Source organism: Danio aesculapii, chromosome 16 (genome assembly GCF_903798145.1).
Source record: "Danio aesculapii chromosome 16, fDanAes4.1, whole genome shotgun sequence".
Taxonomy (NCBI): domain Eukaryota; kingdom Metazoa; phylum Chordata; class Actinopteri; order Cypriniformes; family Danionidae; genus Danio; species Danio aesculapii.
This window is the reverse complement of record NC_079450.1, coordinates 39,991,721-40,010,297: the sequence shown is the minus strand read 5'-3', so window position 1 is coordinate 40,010,297 and position 18,577 is coordinate 39,991,721. Positions and strand designations below refer to the sequence as shown.

The 18,577-nt window shown below is 34.8% G+C and overlaps 1 protein-coding gene across 1 annotated transcript in view; it reads left to right on the top strand.

Annotated features, from left to right (window-relative positions):
• creb5b (cAMP responsive element binding protein 5b) overlaps window positions 1-18,577 on the top strand; it is a 174,428-nt gene that overhangs the window by 101,796 nt on the left and 54,055 nt on the right. The window contains exons 6-7 of the mRNA XM_056476159.1: window positions 1,918-2,044; window positions 4,931-5,041. Coding sequence (XP_056332134.1) covers window positions 1,918-2,044; window positions 4,931-5,041 — 238 coding nt within the window. The remainder of the gene's footprint in view (window positions 1-1,917; window positions 2,045-4,930; window positions 5,042-18,577) is intronic.

Below are 18,577 nucleotides of genomic sequence, written 5' to 3'. Positions count from 1 at the left end.
GCGTCCAGCAGAACATCTCATGCTGAGAAACCCTTTCTGTGCTTGCCTGATTGAGTGTGATTATTACTTAAAGGGATGGTTTAGATAAGCATTTAAATTCTGTTGCCATTGACAAATACAAAAAAGTATCTTAAAATATTGGGTAAAACTTTATTTTGATGGTCCATTTGAGTATAAGTAGACTGTCTGCTTAATATCTGTTGATTCTGCTCCTTCAACAGACATTTAACTGACTACAGTATAAGAAATTTTATCAACTGTTACATGTCAACTTGCACTAAGCCTAACCCTAACCTCAACCCTAACCCCAACCTAACAGTCTACTTATAATCTAATGAGAATTAGTTGGCATGTAGATGCAATGTAACTCAAATTCAACAAACGGACCATCAAACTAAAGTGTGACCAAAAATGCTTTTTAAGTTCACATTAATTTGGATAATAAAAAAAATAGTTATAATTACCTGCAGATTCTTTGTTATTAATCATGGAATTTTGCACAATGTTTTCTTAATGAGCATAATGTTTACACCAAATGACATTTTACCTGCATTTCGTTTACAGTATGTGTACTTAGCGTGTACTTTCAGTGTACTTACCTAAGAATGTACTGGCTTATGTAAGGTGGGTTAAGGTTAGGTTCAGGGGTAGGTCTAGGGATAGTACCTAGTTATTACCCTGGTTATGTAACGCAGTGGCGGTTCTAGTTTAAATGGCACCCTGGGCGAAACCACCCCAAACATCCCCCTTCCCCAACCTCCAAGAAAAAAAGACACTATGTGGTTGACACTTTGTGTGTGTGTGTGTGTGTGTGTATATATATTTATTTAAAATATATATTTTTTAATATTAACATTTAAAAGAATTATTATAAATACATTTAAATATATTTATTTATTTTCAATAAATATAACAATTTGTTTATTATTATTGTTGTTATTATTATTATTATTATTATTATATAATTATTATTCTAAATAAATAACAGAAATCAATCCTAAATGTAACTGAAAAGCAATGTACAGACACAACTGGAGTAATATTCTAAGACTTATGACAGTTCTATAGAATACGAAAAAGTATGTTTTACCGAGTTCTCTGTTGTCCTAGACCTGACTCATAGCCGAGAATTAATGTTATGAATTCTTAGTTACCTCCCTGACTCATTATTCTTCCTTTCTGCTTCAGAGCCATGCTTAGTCAAAGTAACATCATCATCATATGATATAAACTTTAGTTTTGTCGACTTGCATGTCGATGCACATCGGCGTTCATGTAAACAACCGGGTTCAGGAGCAGCATGTGTGAGGCGCATGGGAATGGCTTTCTGCGCACATGCATCAGTTTGTTCTCACCAGCATTGTTTCGGTTGCACATAAAGAATAACAAACTTGAGTGTGCAAAAGTCTCCAAATGTGAATAGCCCCTAACGTCTTTATTCTGGGATAACCACCCTAAATTAAAAGTAAATCTTATCACAAAGCTTTTACTGGGGCACTTTTTTTTGCTCCATTTCCCCATGCAAGCAAGATGCTGCCCTGGGCGATTGCCCATATTGCCTAAATCAGCCACTGATGTAATGAATATTTTAATGAACAATTTTAAAGAACTTTTATAAATGATGTACAGATATTTACCGACTGGAAACCTCATAAATATCCCCTGAACATCCTGCAGGAAATAAACAAGAGGATGACTTAACATACATTTTTCAATTATGTTTTTAAATAAAACTCAATGAGGCACTGAAAATTCCTAGGAACAATGACAAACTGAAAGGAGAACTGCCAGTATGATGCAAATTCCTAATAACAGCACATTTTTTGTGTTTTCTGACGTCGGTTTCCTCAGAAGCTACATCTGACGAAATAAACACCATTTCTGAAATTGTCTTTCTCTTTTGCTTCTCTTTCTTAGGCCAGTCCCTGGTTCTCTTTCCTCATTGCTGCACCTGAGGAACAGACAGCGACAGCCACTGCCGGCCTCCATGCCTGGCACACTGCCTGACCCAACTATGCAAGGATCGTCTGCTGTCCTGATGCCTGTGAGATCATAAATACAGCCACAAACACAGGCGATGCATTTACACACTTCCCAGTCATGCTTTCCTGACCACCAAAACGCGTTAATACATGCTCATCTTTCATAACCCCGTTCTCAAGGCTTTCCTCGGCAGTCTGCTTTAAATGAAAGCCTTTCCTAGTGCTGTGGCTGATATCAGTGGTGGTTTTATCAGAAAGCCCATCAGCAGAGGTGCCATTTTCTACCAAAGCTTGATCTGTTATAATTCTATTTCAAAGTTTCAGTAGGGGCTTGATATGCTTGTGTGTGTATATGTGTGTGTTTTTATGTATGTATCTGAATGCGCTTTTGTGGATGTGTGACTGTGAGCATGTGTTTTTGTCTACGTGTGTGCACATGTGTATTTGTGCTTGTGTGTGTTTGTGGGTGTGAGTGTTTTGGTATATATGTGTGTGTGTTTGTATGCATGACGGTGTGTGTTTTTGTGTGTATATTTGTGTGTGTGTTTGTGTATAAGTTTTTATCTGTGTGTCTTTGTGCTTCTCTGTGATTGTGTTTGTGACTGAGTGTAAATATTTGTGTGTGAGAGTGTGTGCATGGTATTTGAGCATGTGTGAGTGTGTGCATATCTGTGAGTGTGTGCATGCATGTGTTTGTGTGTGCATGTGTGTGGATGACTGGCTGACTGCATGTATGTGTTTGCGTGTGTGTGAGTTTGCACACCTCGGTGAGTGTGTGCATGTATGTTTTTTGTGCGTATGAGTGTGTGCACCTCTGTGAGTGTGTGCGTTCATGTTTTTGTGCGTATGTGAGTGTGTGCATATCTGTGAGTGTGTGCATGTATGTGTTTATGTGTGAGTGTGTTTGTGTATATGTAACTGTGTGTGCATGTGTGTCTGAATCTGTGTGTTTTTGCATCTCTGTGCGTGTATGTATTTTTGTGCGTACATCTGAGTATTTGCATGTATGTGTTTGTGTGTGCAAGTGAATGTTCATATGTGTGTGTGTGTGAGTGAGTTGGCCATATCAGGGTTCTAATGACACAGCACATGTTCTTATTGTAACATAGGCCAGTGCACGTTGGCTATGGAGGTAAAAGCAGAGAGCTGATTAAATTAAAGTAGGAGTTTTTTTCAATCTGGATTGACGTCCCAGGAAAGGGGTGCCGGGTGGGGTGATATTTTTAAACCAAATATTCCTACAATAATTACAGCAGACTGCTGAGCTTTCCCCCTGCTTTGGGTCATCAGGGGGTTTAGGGAGATCTTGGAGGTCTTCGGTTTGAGTAACAAGACCCCCAGTTTCTTTTGTACACACACATTGAATATACAATTTTACCATTTCCCTCACCTGAAAACCAAATATACTGTAAGTCATAAGCGGAAACTTCTATAAAATCTATATCTTTAGCCGTTTGGTCAAATTTACTTGAGATGTTCTGAATGAAGATATTCTGTCAAGCCCACAGATCTGAGCTTTGCTTGTGGTCTTGTTAATGCTCCTTTTTTATCTTTTTTTATGCTCTTTCACACTTCTGCAGTTTTCATCTTCCTTTCTCAGCTCAGCTTTTCTCACAAAGTTGCGGAATCTGCAGAAATACACATATAAAACTGCACTTTACACTTAGCTATTATTTCTTTTAGATAATCCAGAGTGAATGTAAAATTAAAATAATGATTCAAACAATGAAAAATAAAACTATTTAGAAAATAAATACTTTTTAGTTAATAGTTTCGTACATGATTGTTAAGATGACTTGTTTGAATGTAATTTTCCAATTGATTTATAGCTAATAAGATATTTATTACTAATTTCTGTGATCGCAAATAACGTAAAATACATAAATATAAACAACTATTTCATTTGAATTCCATGAGATATGAAATTAATGTTTTTTTCTGTAAAAATGCCTATGTAAAACTAGTTATTAATAGTTTTTTAAACCGACTAAACAAAATAAATAATTGATCAAAAAGAGGCAAATAACCACAAAAAGTGATAGTAATAAAGAATTTTAATAATTATTATATAATTCATTGTTCTTCTTCTTCTTCTCACTTTTCTTCTTTTTGATGTGTCGTTACAACCATAGTTCGTTGATTTGGCGTTTCCCAAATCCATCGTTCCAACAAACATTCGCAAACTGCATCGCAAACTTGTCTGCTTGCGACTACACCTCTAGAGCTGTAGTTAAACATAGTTCCTGGCTGTGTTCTATTCCCAGTTATCCCCCTTATGCCCTATTCATTTAGAACATTCCAACATTTAAACTTGTAATTATAAAAAAAGCACTAAACTCATCTCTCTTAGGTGTAATTAGCTTGTCTTGCATTTTTACACACGAATACACACATTATGTGTGAAAACATTGTAAACCTTCTTCAAAACTTTTCCAATAGCAGATGTATTTCTCAAACTGTCACACATCACTCGATTGAATATTGATTATGATAGATATGGGCCAGTAGGGGCCTTCTGTGCCTACTGGTAGGCTCAGAAGGCTGTTATCCTCCATCCGCATAGTTAATCAGCTATAGATCACATATGCCTGCAGCTGGAAGTTAACGAGTATTATTTAAATTATTTATTAAATTTCCCATTAATTGTATTTCATTAATGTCTACCCCAACCCCAACCCTAAAACCAACTGTCACGGTAATGTAAAAACAGGATCTGTTGCATCTGGAGTCTTCTCTATTTGTATAGCTGATTAAGCATTTGGATGGATGATAACAGCCTTCTGAGCCTACAGTAGGCACAGAAAGCCCCTACTGGACCATATCTATCAGCTCATAACCACTGATAACACCCATTTAATCGAGTGATAACATTCAAAGCATGTGCAGCTACATAGCTTTATTTTTTATTTGTTGATTCTGATGTATTACATTTACATTTGTGGGCACAGATGGAGAGGCAAATGTCTATGGGCTCCAACATGATGGGCATGCAAGGCCCGGCCCACAACAACTCATGCTCTTCCCCTCATGTTCCATCCATGCACTCAGAGGCAAAGCTGGTGAGTCAACACAAGCACACACACGCACATGCTGAATTGGGACATAAACTGTTTTATTTGCAGATACTTCTACATTTTCTAACTAAAACATACTCCTTACTGAAAATGTATACCAGTCGCCATCTGTGATTTTGATTTGAGTTCATTTTCTGTTATATCTTGTATCTTCTGTTATTGGTAGCAAACTAGTCACTCACGTAAGATAACAAACATATAAGCATTAAAAGATGTTTTTCTTTCTTTCTGTTTCTCAAACGCACTGCTCAAAAGCACACGCACACACATAGACACGCACTTGCGTCTTGTTTGGCAGCTTGTTCAATGTATATCTTGATGCCCTGGACATACAGTACACTTGTGCCTGTGCTGCTTGTTAGCACTAGTTCAGCCTGGTGGTGATCTCATCAGAAACAAAGCCTTCAGTCAGAGCTCAACGAGACAGAGAGAAGGAGAAAAAGAATAAAACAGACTCGTGGAGAAAGCGGGAAGGAGGATCTAGTAATTAGTAATACATTGTTACACAGTTTGTCCAAATGACAATCTGATTTACAATCTGGACGACAACGTACTGAACTTGGAACTTTTATTGAACTATTGGTGGTTTTGATGCTTTTTGTGTTTATTTACCTTTTTGTTTGTGTTGACATTTGTGGAATGTCCTTTTGATGATTTTATTCATGCGGTGTTCAATCCAAATCAGTTAGTAAAAACTAATAAGTTATGATAGACTTATTAACAATGTAACAATGATAGAAGATGCAAAAATATATATTTTTTTAATTAGTTCTTTGTGTGAATACTCCACATGGATGGTCTTGATGTTTTGATGCTTTTTTTTGCTTTTTATAACTTACATAGCATGGATTAGGTTAAAACTATCGAAGCTTTTTACATTTACCCATATATTGTAAATATACAGTAGTATCTAAAGTAGTAGTAGCCATTAAGGTTGAAAAAAAACTGCTTCCCACGTGCCAGACTATAAGTCATACACAGTTATTGGCTATTTTACAAAAAAATATCATAATTTTCGGTACAGTTTTTGTATGAATTAAGTCAGAAAGGCTGCTATGGCCAATCATGGTAATAATAGACTTTGGGTAGTTTCAGTGTTAACATTGTTCCCATCCAAAATTTGTGATGCTTTCTAAAAGCGCCAAAAGTTGCTTCAAAAAAGCCCAAAAGATTTTTTTAAATTAAGTTGTTATTTGCTGAAAATCTTCCACAAAGTGAATTTACGTTAACCCTTTAACTGCCCCACCAAGAAAAAAAAATGGATTGCATTTCTTATGTCGCTAGTTAAGTTAGTAGTCCTAATGTCGCTAGTTAACACACTCAATGGATTTTTTTTTCAACACATCCCATAATTTCTTAAATATTAACCTCTAACAAATGGTTGATATGTCGGTTTATGGTAAAAGTACCGGAATTAATACATACTGTATACTATGAAAAATCTGAAAATATGAAGTGTAAGACCAATTTATTAAAAAAAACATTTTTGAACACTAAATCATCTTTATTTTTTGAGGTATGCCATAAAATGTTTCAGATTTTTATTTAACATGTTTTCTTGTTTTTTTAATTAATAATAATAATAAAAAAAATTACAATAAAAACCAAAATCAGGTGTAGTGCAACAGAACATGTTTGTTTGATTTTTTTTTTTTTTTGTAAACCAACAATGCTGTGTAATGTAAACCATTTTAAAACAGTCATTCTTTAAATGACTTTAACAATTATTATTTAAAACAGTAAACCTTTTGGTAGAGCAGCCAGTTAAATTAATATACATTCAAAATTGAATGATTTTTTTTACATTTAATTTCTTAATTGATTAATATTGACTCCATTTATGGAAAAGCATCATATTCTGTGCAAGAAAATCATACCAGTTTTAAAACATTTAAGGATGAGTAAATGATGACAGATGTTACCTTTTTGTGTGAACTGTTCCCATTACATCCGTCTATCTGGATTTGTACAGTTATTGTAGATCCTATATAAGCATGTGGCTGCTCACACATGTTTTGTTTGAGCTTCATAGCGGTGGCAAGAGGATCAGGAAGACAGATTTGGTAATTAGATTAAAATCCACTAATTATACCATGCAATAATCCTGTATTTGTGGATTTTTGAATAGGACTCAACTAAATTATTTTGTTCTGAGAAAGAGGGGAGCACAGACATTTCATGAAAGGAGGCGCTTGAGAAAAGAGAGAAAAACAACACAAGACAAAGACAGAAAGAGGAAAAGAGATAAAGCAAGAGTGATGATTGTGATGGAGGACAGAGCACTTAACTCTCTCTCCTGCTGGAGATTTATATAAGAAATACTCCAGAAACTGAATAATTACGTTTGAAGTTAAACTCTATGCAGTCTCACAGTATAAATTAAAAACAAATCAGTTTTTGTTAAGGCCAAAAGAAGTGGTGAGCAGCGAGAACTTGTCTGTCTTTGTTTTTGTCTTGAATGCACGGATCCAGTATACTGATGCACATTTAATTCCACACTTAGTCAAGTGCAGTGAGAAATCTTGCTCTTTTGTTGTTTGATTAACATTAATGACAGACAAAAAAGTTTTCTCAAAGTTCTGTCAGTTTAAAAATACAGACATTTAAAAAAAAAAGAGAGAGTCAAAGAATGAGTGATGATTGTGAAGGTGGAAAGAGCTTAACGGTCTCTCCTTTTCTCTGTCCTGCAGGAGATTGATATAATAAATACTTCAGAAATTAAATAATTTAAATATAAATATCTGTAGTCTACATTTGTATGAATTAAAAACATATTGAACCTAATTAAGGCTAAAAAGACATTCAGTCATGAGCGGTGAGAAATTGTCTCTTTTGAATTTGTCTTGAATGCACGGATCCAGTATACTGATACACATTAGTTCATATTCTCCACTGTTTTTGATTCAGTTAAGACATTACACACTGTTTTTATGGGAATATTCCACATGATAAGCATTCTACTTAACTGTGTATGTGTTTTTAACCCTTGAAATCACAAAAGAGAACTGAATCTGTTCATGTGTTACCTAAGAAAATGCTCTTATTTAGTTCGACTCAACGTTTAAACTTATTGAACTCAATAACGTAATAATAAGAGCGTAATAATCATGCACGTTCCAAGTTAGTTGATTTGCTCTGAGAAGAAAGGCGAACACGGACATTTCCAGAAAGGAGGCGGCTGAGATGAAGAGAGAAAAACAATACAAGATAAAAGACAGAAAGAGAGAGAGAGAGAGAGTCTGTATGTCAAAGCATGAGTGATGATTGTGATGGTGGAAAGAGCACTTAACTCTCTCTCCTTCTCTCTGTCCCACTGGAGATTGATCGCCGTGTGTATTTTTTTTTAATCCTTTCGTTTGTTGCCATCGTAACAGGCAGGGGGAGCGTAATATTACTTTAATGTGCAGTCTTATCTGTCCCCTGGCTGGACTCCAGGCACATCCCCCCTCTCTCTGCCTCTCTCTCGGCCCTGATTGTAATTGAATTATAAATTCCTTTTTTTTCTCTTCCTCTCTCCTTTGCTCCGACACATGAAACCATTTGTTTTAAGCTTTCAAGAGTCACTATGACTGTTGTATAGGAAGAATTAAAACATGGAGCGCTCCACCTTTGAATGCTGGATAATTAAATTAGCTGTAAGAATGAAAATATATAACAACCCAGTGTTTTGCAGATCACATTTACTGTAAATGAAATCTTAAACCAATGAATGGAAAGCTACGAATATAGAGTGTTTTATCAGTCATTGTTATGATTAGTAAAAGATTCTATCATAATGGAGCAAAAAGTATCATTTTATACTATAAGTACCATGTTAATGCTTCATTTTTTTGTTACGAAGTATTATTATAATTATAATATAACTTTTTTTTTATATACAGTCATGCCTGAAATGATTCATATCCCGGGCAAATTTTGACTTAAAGTTACTTTTATTCAACCAGCAAGTTTTCATTTTGTTTAACCAGAAATGCCACAAGCTTTCCCCAAAAGATAATAAAATGATGTACAAGAGACATCATTGTGGAATATATACAGTTAAAGTCAGAATTATTAGCCCCCCCTTTGAGTTTTTTTCTTTTTTTATATATTTCCCAAATGATGTTTAACAGAGCAAGGAAATTTTCATAGTATGTCTGAAAATAATTTTTTCTTCTGGAGAAAGTCTTATTTTTTTATTTTGGCTAGAATAAACACAGTTTGTAATTTTTAAAAAACATTTTACGGTCTAAAATGATTAGCCCCTTTAAGCTATATATATTTTTAGACAGTCTTCAGAACAAAGCTGCATTATACAATAACTTGCCTAATTACCCTGACCTGCCTTGTTAACCTAATTAACCTAGTCAAGCCTTTAAATGTCACTTTAAGCTGTATAGAAGTATCTTGAAAAATATCTAGTAAAATATTATTTACTGTCATCACGGCAAAGATAAAATAAATTAGTTATTATAAATGAGTTATTAAAACTATTATGTTTAGAAATGTGTTGAACAAATCTTCTCTCTGTTAAACAAAAATTGGGGAAAAGAATAAACAGGGGGGCTAATAATTCTAACTTCAACTCTCTCTCTCTATAAAAAAACTATACAAAAGTTTGGGGTCAGTTCACTGTAAAACCCAACAGTCAACTTTATCAAATGAAATGAGTGTAGTTAACTCAAACAACTGAAAGTTAATTCTACTAATTTGAAAAGAGTTTTGAACTCAGTGTTAAAGGTAATGAGTTAATTAAATACCTCATTACTTCAACTTAAATGGAGTAAGTTCACAGTACTCATATAGATTAGTTTTTTAACTCAAATTTTTGAGTTTGTAGCAATCAGTTTCCTTAAATGGTTCAAGTTCAAGTCTTAACTTATTGGGTTTTACTGTGCTCAGATTGCTTCATTTACAGTATAGATTCACAGTACTCATTAGGATTAGTTTACAGTATGAACTTAAATGGTTTGTTGCAATCGTTTTCCTCAAATGGTCTGAGTTACCTTAACTTTTTGGGATTTTCAGTGTAGGATTTTTAAACGCTTTAAAATAAGCTTATCCTGCTGACCAAGGCTGCATTTATTTAATCAAAAATACAGTACAAATTTTAAAATTGTGAAATGTTACTGCACTATAAAATAACTGTTGAAAAGTAGTTTATAATTTAGTGTAATTATTCATTCCAATGATTTTAATGATGAATTTTCAGCTTCATTACTCCAATCTTAAGAGTCACATGATTTTTCAGAAATCACTCTAATATTAATTCTTCTTCTTGTTATTATTATTAAAAATGTAAAAAACATGAAAAAAACACCTCACAAACTTGCAGTAGTGTATATATTATTCGAGCTTTTATTTACATTTAAGCAAAAAGTGGCAGTTAGAAATTCCCTGTAATTGATTGTATATTAAATAATGTATATTTAATTGTTTACTAAATATATTAATACTTCAAACTGAAAATAAGTAAATATTTTAATAAAGTAACGATTTTAAAAATATAGGTATTAAAGGGAAGATTTTTTCAATTTTGAATCAATTTTAAACATCCCAGAATTTGGTTTGGTTTATGGCAAAACAAACAACAAATATATATATGTCTCCAACACTATTTTTAAAATAATAATTTTAGTATAATTTACTGGGCACCTATTTTACCCCCTTTTTCAAGATTTACGATTAAAGTCTTTTGTGTCTCCAGAATGTATCTGTAAAGTTTCAGCTCAAAACATCTCAGGCTGCGTCAGATAAACAGCACAGTGACAGACATAAAGGAAACAGATCTCACATAACGTTTGTGAGAAATACTACAGTAAGAACTTTCCCAATGATTATTTGATGTATGTGTTGTGGAGTTAATTCAAGCCTTTCTGCAATGATGAGTCACACACAATGTAGTTACAAAGTTCACACACTTACACAGACAGACACACACACAGCAGACACACAAACACACACAGCATGCATTGTTTTTCCATGGCAAATGTGACAAGATACACGGTAATATCCACTGCTGTGTGGATATCAGTTATGCTAATGTACAAAATAAACCTGATTGAATGTCCACAAATCGGGATTGAAGCGTCTTCTTTTATAATTGTCCTGATGCTGTAATCGCGGCAATTCATTACAAACATGCACTGTTTTAAAAACGTTTTAAACTTGTAAAACTCATTCTTGATCACATTTGATGATGACTGATGATCACAGAGAGGTGAACAGATCTTTTAATACTGGTTGCTTTCTGCATGTCCTGTCTTGTTGATATGATTATACGCGTTACTACGGAGACATGTTAATGCGTGGCTGTCAATTATTTCGGTGGGCGGGAAAACCGCAGTCCTATGTAACGTTGCGGTGACACGTTTATCACATGTCCTAAATACAATAACATATTCTTATTAAATGTCCAGAAGATCACTTTATTGTGTCTTTCTTTTCATTTTCATTATTTTAAAACCTGTTTTAACGCATTTTCATCAGTTTTTATCAGTTTTTAATCATTTTTATTTTCTTTTTTATTCTTTTATTCTTGTTTATGTAAAGCATTTTGAATTACCATTGTGTATAATAAACATGCCTTGCCTTTAACTTCTAAATGTGAATAATATATATTTCTTAAATAATTTTAAATATTTTTCAAATAAAAAAGAATTAAAATATAATTGCAATTAAATAATTATATGATGTAACTGTCGTTAAACATAATTGTAAGAGTTTTATTAACTGTAGACAGACTGACATTATAGTATTTTATTATGAAATCATTTTATTTTGCCTGCTCTCCTTCTATGAATTCTTTTCTTCTTTTTGTAATTATGGCATCTGCGCATATGGGACTGGGATAATACTAACGGTTGCTATCAGGTGACCTGTTTCAGGGGTGATCGGAGCCATGTGTCCCCCACATGGCCCGTCCTGTCCCAGCCCAGCACAGCACAACCCCAGTGTGGAGATCCTTCCCTAATCTCATTATACAGAGATGTTGACTTATTCCAAATGGGAAAAATCTCCCCCAACTGTAACCTCATACCCAAACCCTCAACCGCAAAAGAGAGAGAGAGAGAGAGAGAGAGAGAGAGAGAGAGAGAGAGAGAGAGAGAGAGAGAGAAGAGAGAGAGAGAGAGAGAGAGAGAGAGAGAGTACATGAAGAAAGCGAGAGACAGAGGAAAGTGCAAGACTGTGTATGTGAGAAAGACATGCAGAGAGTGTGTGAGGATCAGTGCGCATATGTGTGTGTCTGTGCTCTTTGGCCGGTGAAGCCAAATTGATTTTGTGGTGGGCCAGGGGGTCTCCGGTGAAAAAAAAACCTGCTAAAAGTGCTTTTGTTCCCTCGGGAGTGCTGTCAGACCATCACACACACACACACACACACGCACACACACACACACACACACACACACACACACACACACACACACACACACACACACACACACACACACACACACACACACACAGCCTTCATACTCTGTGGTTAAGGTGTCGTTTATCTCAGGCCAGATGTGGACGAGCAGACTTTTGTGTTTGTGGCTGTTTTGCTCTCGGGCCGAGCAGCAGAATATTTATTATTAATGAGGTCACTGATTATACGTTTCAGATATCCAGTTGTAGGATGCGCTGGCTGGGCAGATGTACTCTTGATGCTCTGTTGTTGGAGTGGAAGTGAGTTCATGAAGACACGTTTCCTCTTTTTCTTATTATGATATATTTCTTAGAGACATATACCCCATAACATAATATTTATCTCACATGACCAAAGAGCACATGTGCTCTGTGCTCCGGTCATTGTGTTTTGATACATGAAAGCTCTGGCTGTTGTCTGTTGAAAAGGAAGCTCAAAAACTCTTATCAGAGAGAGGAAAAGGCCTGTGTATGTGCCAGCAGAACCCTGTCAAACTGTGTGGAATCCACTTTCAGTTCCACCACTGTTTTGGCATTTGTAGGGTTGTGAAGAAAAGTCCCTATGACTAAGTTGTTTGGCTGTTATTTGCTGTATACAGGTTATTCGGTCTTTAAAACATTTGGCTAATAGCTATATTGAGGGACATCGACTAAGATTTGAGCAGATTCATGTGTTAAACATAACAACATTAGCATCTGTTAGCTTTAAAGGGCACTTATTATACCTCATTTTCAAGATTTAAGATACATAAGATACAAACACCCATCAGATTATTTATTATATCAGAATATTGTCTGCTCGGAAAACAATGTAGTTGTTTTTGTTGCCTGAGCCTTTGATGCTAGTTCTCCTTGCCCACCATTCCCATGTGCCTGTCAGAGTGTGCTTTAATCTGCGTCAGAAAAACAGCACAGTGACAGACATGATGTTAGCAGATCTCACGTAACGTTTGTGAGAAATACTACTGTAAGATCTTTCCCAATTATTATTTGATGTAATTGTTGTGGAGTTGCAAGATGAGTCACACACAATGATGTTACAAAGTTCACACATGCATACACACACACACACACACACAGCGCAAATGTTTAATTTTGGGCTATTTTGCACGGCAAATGCGTCAGGATGCACATTAATATCCACTGCTGTATGGATATTCATTATGTTAATGTACAAAATAAGCCTGATTTAACGTCCACAAAGCGGGATTCTTTTATAATTGTACTGACATGCAGCTGTGATGATAAAGATGGTAAAATTGATGTAATTCATAACAAACATGCACTGTTTTATAAACTTTAACTTGTAAAACTCTTGATCACATTTGATGATTACTGATGATCACAGAGAGCTGAACAGATCTTTTAATCTCAGTTGCTTTGCACACGTCCTGTCTTGTTGATATGATTATATGCGTTACTATGGAGACAAAATGGGAGGGATTTGGATCCTATTTTAATGTCAGGAAATTTAAAAAAAGAGACTTTAGGGTGTTTCTATCATCCCAGTATGCCCATGGAACACTATAGCTACAGACAGTTCTGTCCAAACAGCTTGCAAAAGATGATTTTCATCATAGGTGCCCTTTAAATAAAAGGAACAACTGGCTAATTTTGAGATTTTCCTCCTAATATCATCTTCCTGGTTTAAAATATTTGGGGTGGCGTCACTGGTGGTGATGTAGCATGGGACTAAGAGGAGCTGGACTTGTATTCTCCTACATCTTTCGAAATGTGACGATAGCCAACACAACCTCACGACAGTTCGTAACTTTTTGATTTAGTGGCTAATTTGTATACTGTAAAACCCAACAGTCAACTTTATTAAATGAAATGAGTGTAGTGAACTCAAAATTTACTAAAAGTTAATTCTACTCATTTGAGAAGAGTTTTGAACTCAGTGTTGAAGGTTATGTGATAATTAAATAACTCATTACTTCAACTTAAATGGAATAAGTTCACAATACTCATATAGATTAGTTATTTTAACTCAAAGGGTTTGTAGCACTCAGTTTCCTCAATCGGTTTGAGTTGCCTTAACTTATTGGGTTTTACAGTACTCAGTTAGTTTGAGTTCTCTTCATTTATTGGCTTTTACTGTGCTCAAATTGCTTCGTTTACTCAAATGGATTAAGTTCACAGTACTCATTAGGATTAGTTTTTGAACTTAAATGGCTTGTTGCAATCAGTTTCCTCAAACGGTTTGAGTTACCTTAACTTTTTGGGTTTTACAGTGTATGAATTCGTACAATCTCATTAGTACAATTTAGTATGATTTTCTCATCCCCCAGTGATGCTTGGGTTTATGAGCGGGGTTGGGTGCCACACCTCCTGTTTAAAATCGTACATTTTCGTACGACTGAACTCATATGAATTCGTACGAATTAGCCACTAAACTGACAAAACATAAAATAGTTACGTTTCGTAATGAGGCTGTGATAGCAGCATTTCCCCATTTGCATTTGGAGATATACTGTAAAATGCTGAATAAAAACAGCCATTGACTTCCAAACAGCTTTTTTCCCAACATTCTTCAGAATATCTTGTTTTGTGTTCCACAGCAGAAAAAACTCAAAAACTTTAGAATGTCTTGATTGCAAGTAAATGGTGAGGTACTTTTTAGTTTTGGGTGAACTATCCTTTAAAGTACAGTACCTAATTACTTTTCCTTTACTAGTACACTCAAGAACAAAATGTAATTTTTACTTTGCTAGATTTCATAGATGTAGTGCGGTAAAAAGGTTATTTTGAACTGTGAAAACGTCACTTGTCAGAGCCACAATTCAGTCAATAGTGGTTGGTTCTCATTTAGATAGATCTTAATCTTTAATTGTACTTAATCTTCTGATTCCCTTTTCTGAGATCTAGCAATCATTCTTTGTAGTTGAATAACGGATTTGTTAAAAAAAACTGAGTTGTTTCAAGCCAAGTTTTGGTAAAATATGGACAAACCCAACCTTTTTAAATTCCCATTTTAAAATTCCATTTGTAAACCAATATTCATTCATTTTACTTCAGCTCAGTCCCTTATTTATCAGGGGTCGCCACAGTGGAATGAACCACCAACTACTCCACCATATGTTTTGCGCAGCGGATGCCCTTCCAGTTACAACCCAGTACTGGAAAACACACATACACTCTCGCATTCACACATACACTACGCCCAATTCACTTACACCACATATCTTTTGGCTGTGGGGAAACCGGAGCACCCGGAAAAAGCCCATGCTAACACGAGGAGACTCGTGTAAAACACTGGCCCAGCCGGGACTTGAACCAGCAACCTTCTTGCTGTAAGGTGACAATGCTAACCACTGAGCCACCATGCCTCCATGTAAACCAAAAGTTTCTGCATATTTGATCCATTTTAATGTAACCAGACATTACACATATGCATGGGGTGTTTGGGTGTTCACATAATCTTGGTCATATAGTGCTTATAAACATCTTGAATTAATGTGCACTGCCATTTGAACCCGTTTTACTGCTGTAATGTGGGAAACGGGGTGTGAGAAAAAATAGAAATGTGGAAAAATCAACAGTCTTTTTGTTAACCTCATCTATAGGATACAGAAAGTGCCATCAGCTAGAGTATATAGGAATGATGTTTCAAATGAAGAGGTATTTCTTTCTTTCTTTCTTTATTTAATTATTTATTTATTTATTTTGTTGGATGATTAATACTAACTTTACATGAGAAGAAATCTATACAGCATATTAAGTCTTGCCTGGACAATTTTTTTCTTTCTCTTGCTTTGCATTTCTTAGTTACTATTGTACTTTTTAGAAGACATTTTACATGTGCTCAAATATAAAATAACACAAGTTTTTATTAAAAAACACAAAACAAAAATTCTGCACATAATCAGGTAAAACCAACCAAAGAAACATTGCATTTGCTATGTGTAAGAGTAATGTATGTGTGCTCCTCTCAAGATCTCTTGACCAAGAACTAAAAAATCTATGACGTCTGGTTGGAATGTTCATCTCACTATTCATGCCAGTGACAGTTAAAAACAATCTGTGGTTCTTTGTTTTATCATGGGGTAATTATCTGTTGTTTACATTGTTACCAAGGATGATAAATTTGTCACTAAGCATCGGGCTAGGTGGTGAGGTTCGCTTTTTTATGAGATAAACAATACTATATGTTCCTGCGCTGTTTCTCCAGGGCCTTGCGCTGGCACACGCCGCTCAGATGACATAATCTTTGGCATGCTCTACATGTGCTGTGGTTTTTTTTTTTTACTTGAGCAGTGGAAAAAAGAAAGCTTTCTTAAAGAAACATATTCATTGAGGGATACAGCTATCAAAGTGATGTAAAGTTTTTACGTGAGCACTGAAGATTCAGGCTTATGTAATCGCACCCTTTTCATCTACAGTGATCAGGACGGAATGTAAAAGCATACTGTACTTTTTAAAAAAGTTGTATTTCATATGTCAAACATTTTACAAATAGGTGAGTTTCTGTAATCATGCTGGGTTACGTTATGTAGAGCAGTGGTCCTCAACCTTTTTATCACCGCAAACCGGTCAACACTTTTGCCAATTTTTTTGCCAAAAATGTTTTGACAATTTTGCCGCGGACCGGGCGGGGGTTGGTGTTGTTGGTTCATAGGTTGCTAGGTGACCAATCGTTTACTCACAGGATGACAAGCTGTCACTCTGATACAAGTTTTATTTATGGACAAACTTACAAAGCACTGCAGTGTTTGGCTGTTCTGTGTTTGTCTAAGATAATTAGGCTACTGAAATGTGTATATTCCTTACAAGCTGAATGGTCAGTCTTGTCACATGACTTGCAGTGAGCTCCTCATGGCATTTATTCCACTGGTGCATCTTGAAGCCCCAAGCGCCTCCATTGGGGATAACGAACTTGCACGAACTCTAGAAAAGATGCGATATGCGAACATTTGCGATCTCCATCAGTTGATCTACTTGCACAGACAGGATGGATACACCTGATTTGTTGACAAATGAGTTGCGGATTCATTTCTTGGCAGTTCGCTTGTCCTTCACTGGGCCTTTTCCCCTTAGCAAAGAAATTTCCAAAGATGTCTGTTTCTTACTTATTTTGCTACTTGTGGGTTAAATTTGGGTGCTTAGGTGACCAAGATGTAAAATGAGAGAATATGGTCATTTTTCGTTATGATATCGTGCAGACTCCAATAATAAATAAACTGAAATAATTTATGACTTCTTGTGCGGCCTTGTACAAATTGGTCCGGTGGTTGAGGACCACTGACGTAGAGCACACTCATAAAATAGTGTACCTTAACTGCACATTAATGTTTGTTCATTAAATGTATATGTACACTATTATCATTATAATAATATTTATTATCCAAAATTTTCAGAATTATTAGACTCCAGAATTATTCGCCTCCCTTTGAATTTTTTTTCTTTGTTAAATATTTCCTAAATGATGTTTAACAGAGCAAGGAAATTGATGATATTTTTTCTTCTAGAGAAATTCTTATTTGTTTTATTTCAGCTAGAATAAAAGCAGTTTTATTTAAAACCATTTTAAGGTCAAAATTATTAGCCCCTTTGAGCTATTTTTTTCGATAGTCTACAGAACAAACCATCATTATACAATGACTTGCCTAATTACCCTAACCTGCCTAGTTAACCTAATTAACCTAGTTAAGCCTTTAAATGTCTCTTTAAGCTGTATAGAAGTGTCTTGAAAAATATCTAGTCAAATATTATTTACTGTCATCATGACAAAGATAAAATAAATCAGTTATTAGAAATGAGTTATTAAACTTATTACGTTTAGAAATGTGTTGAACAAATCTTCTCTCTGTTAAACAGAAATTGGGGGAAAATAAACAGGGGGGCTAATAATTATGACCTCAACTGTATAAATAATATATTTATATATATATATATATATATATATATATATATATATATATATATATATATATATATATATATATATATATATATATATATATAAATATATATATATATATATTATATATATATATATATATATATATATATATATATGCTTGAAATTGCAGGCATGTTGATTTTTTCTTATAAACTTCTGTAAAAAGTACAAGAAAAAACAGAGGAGTAAAAATGAAATAATAACTAAATAATGATAAATAAATAACGTAG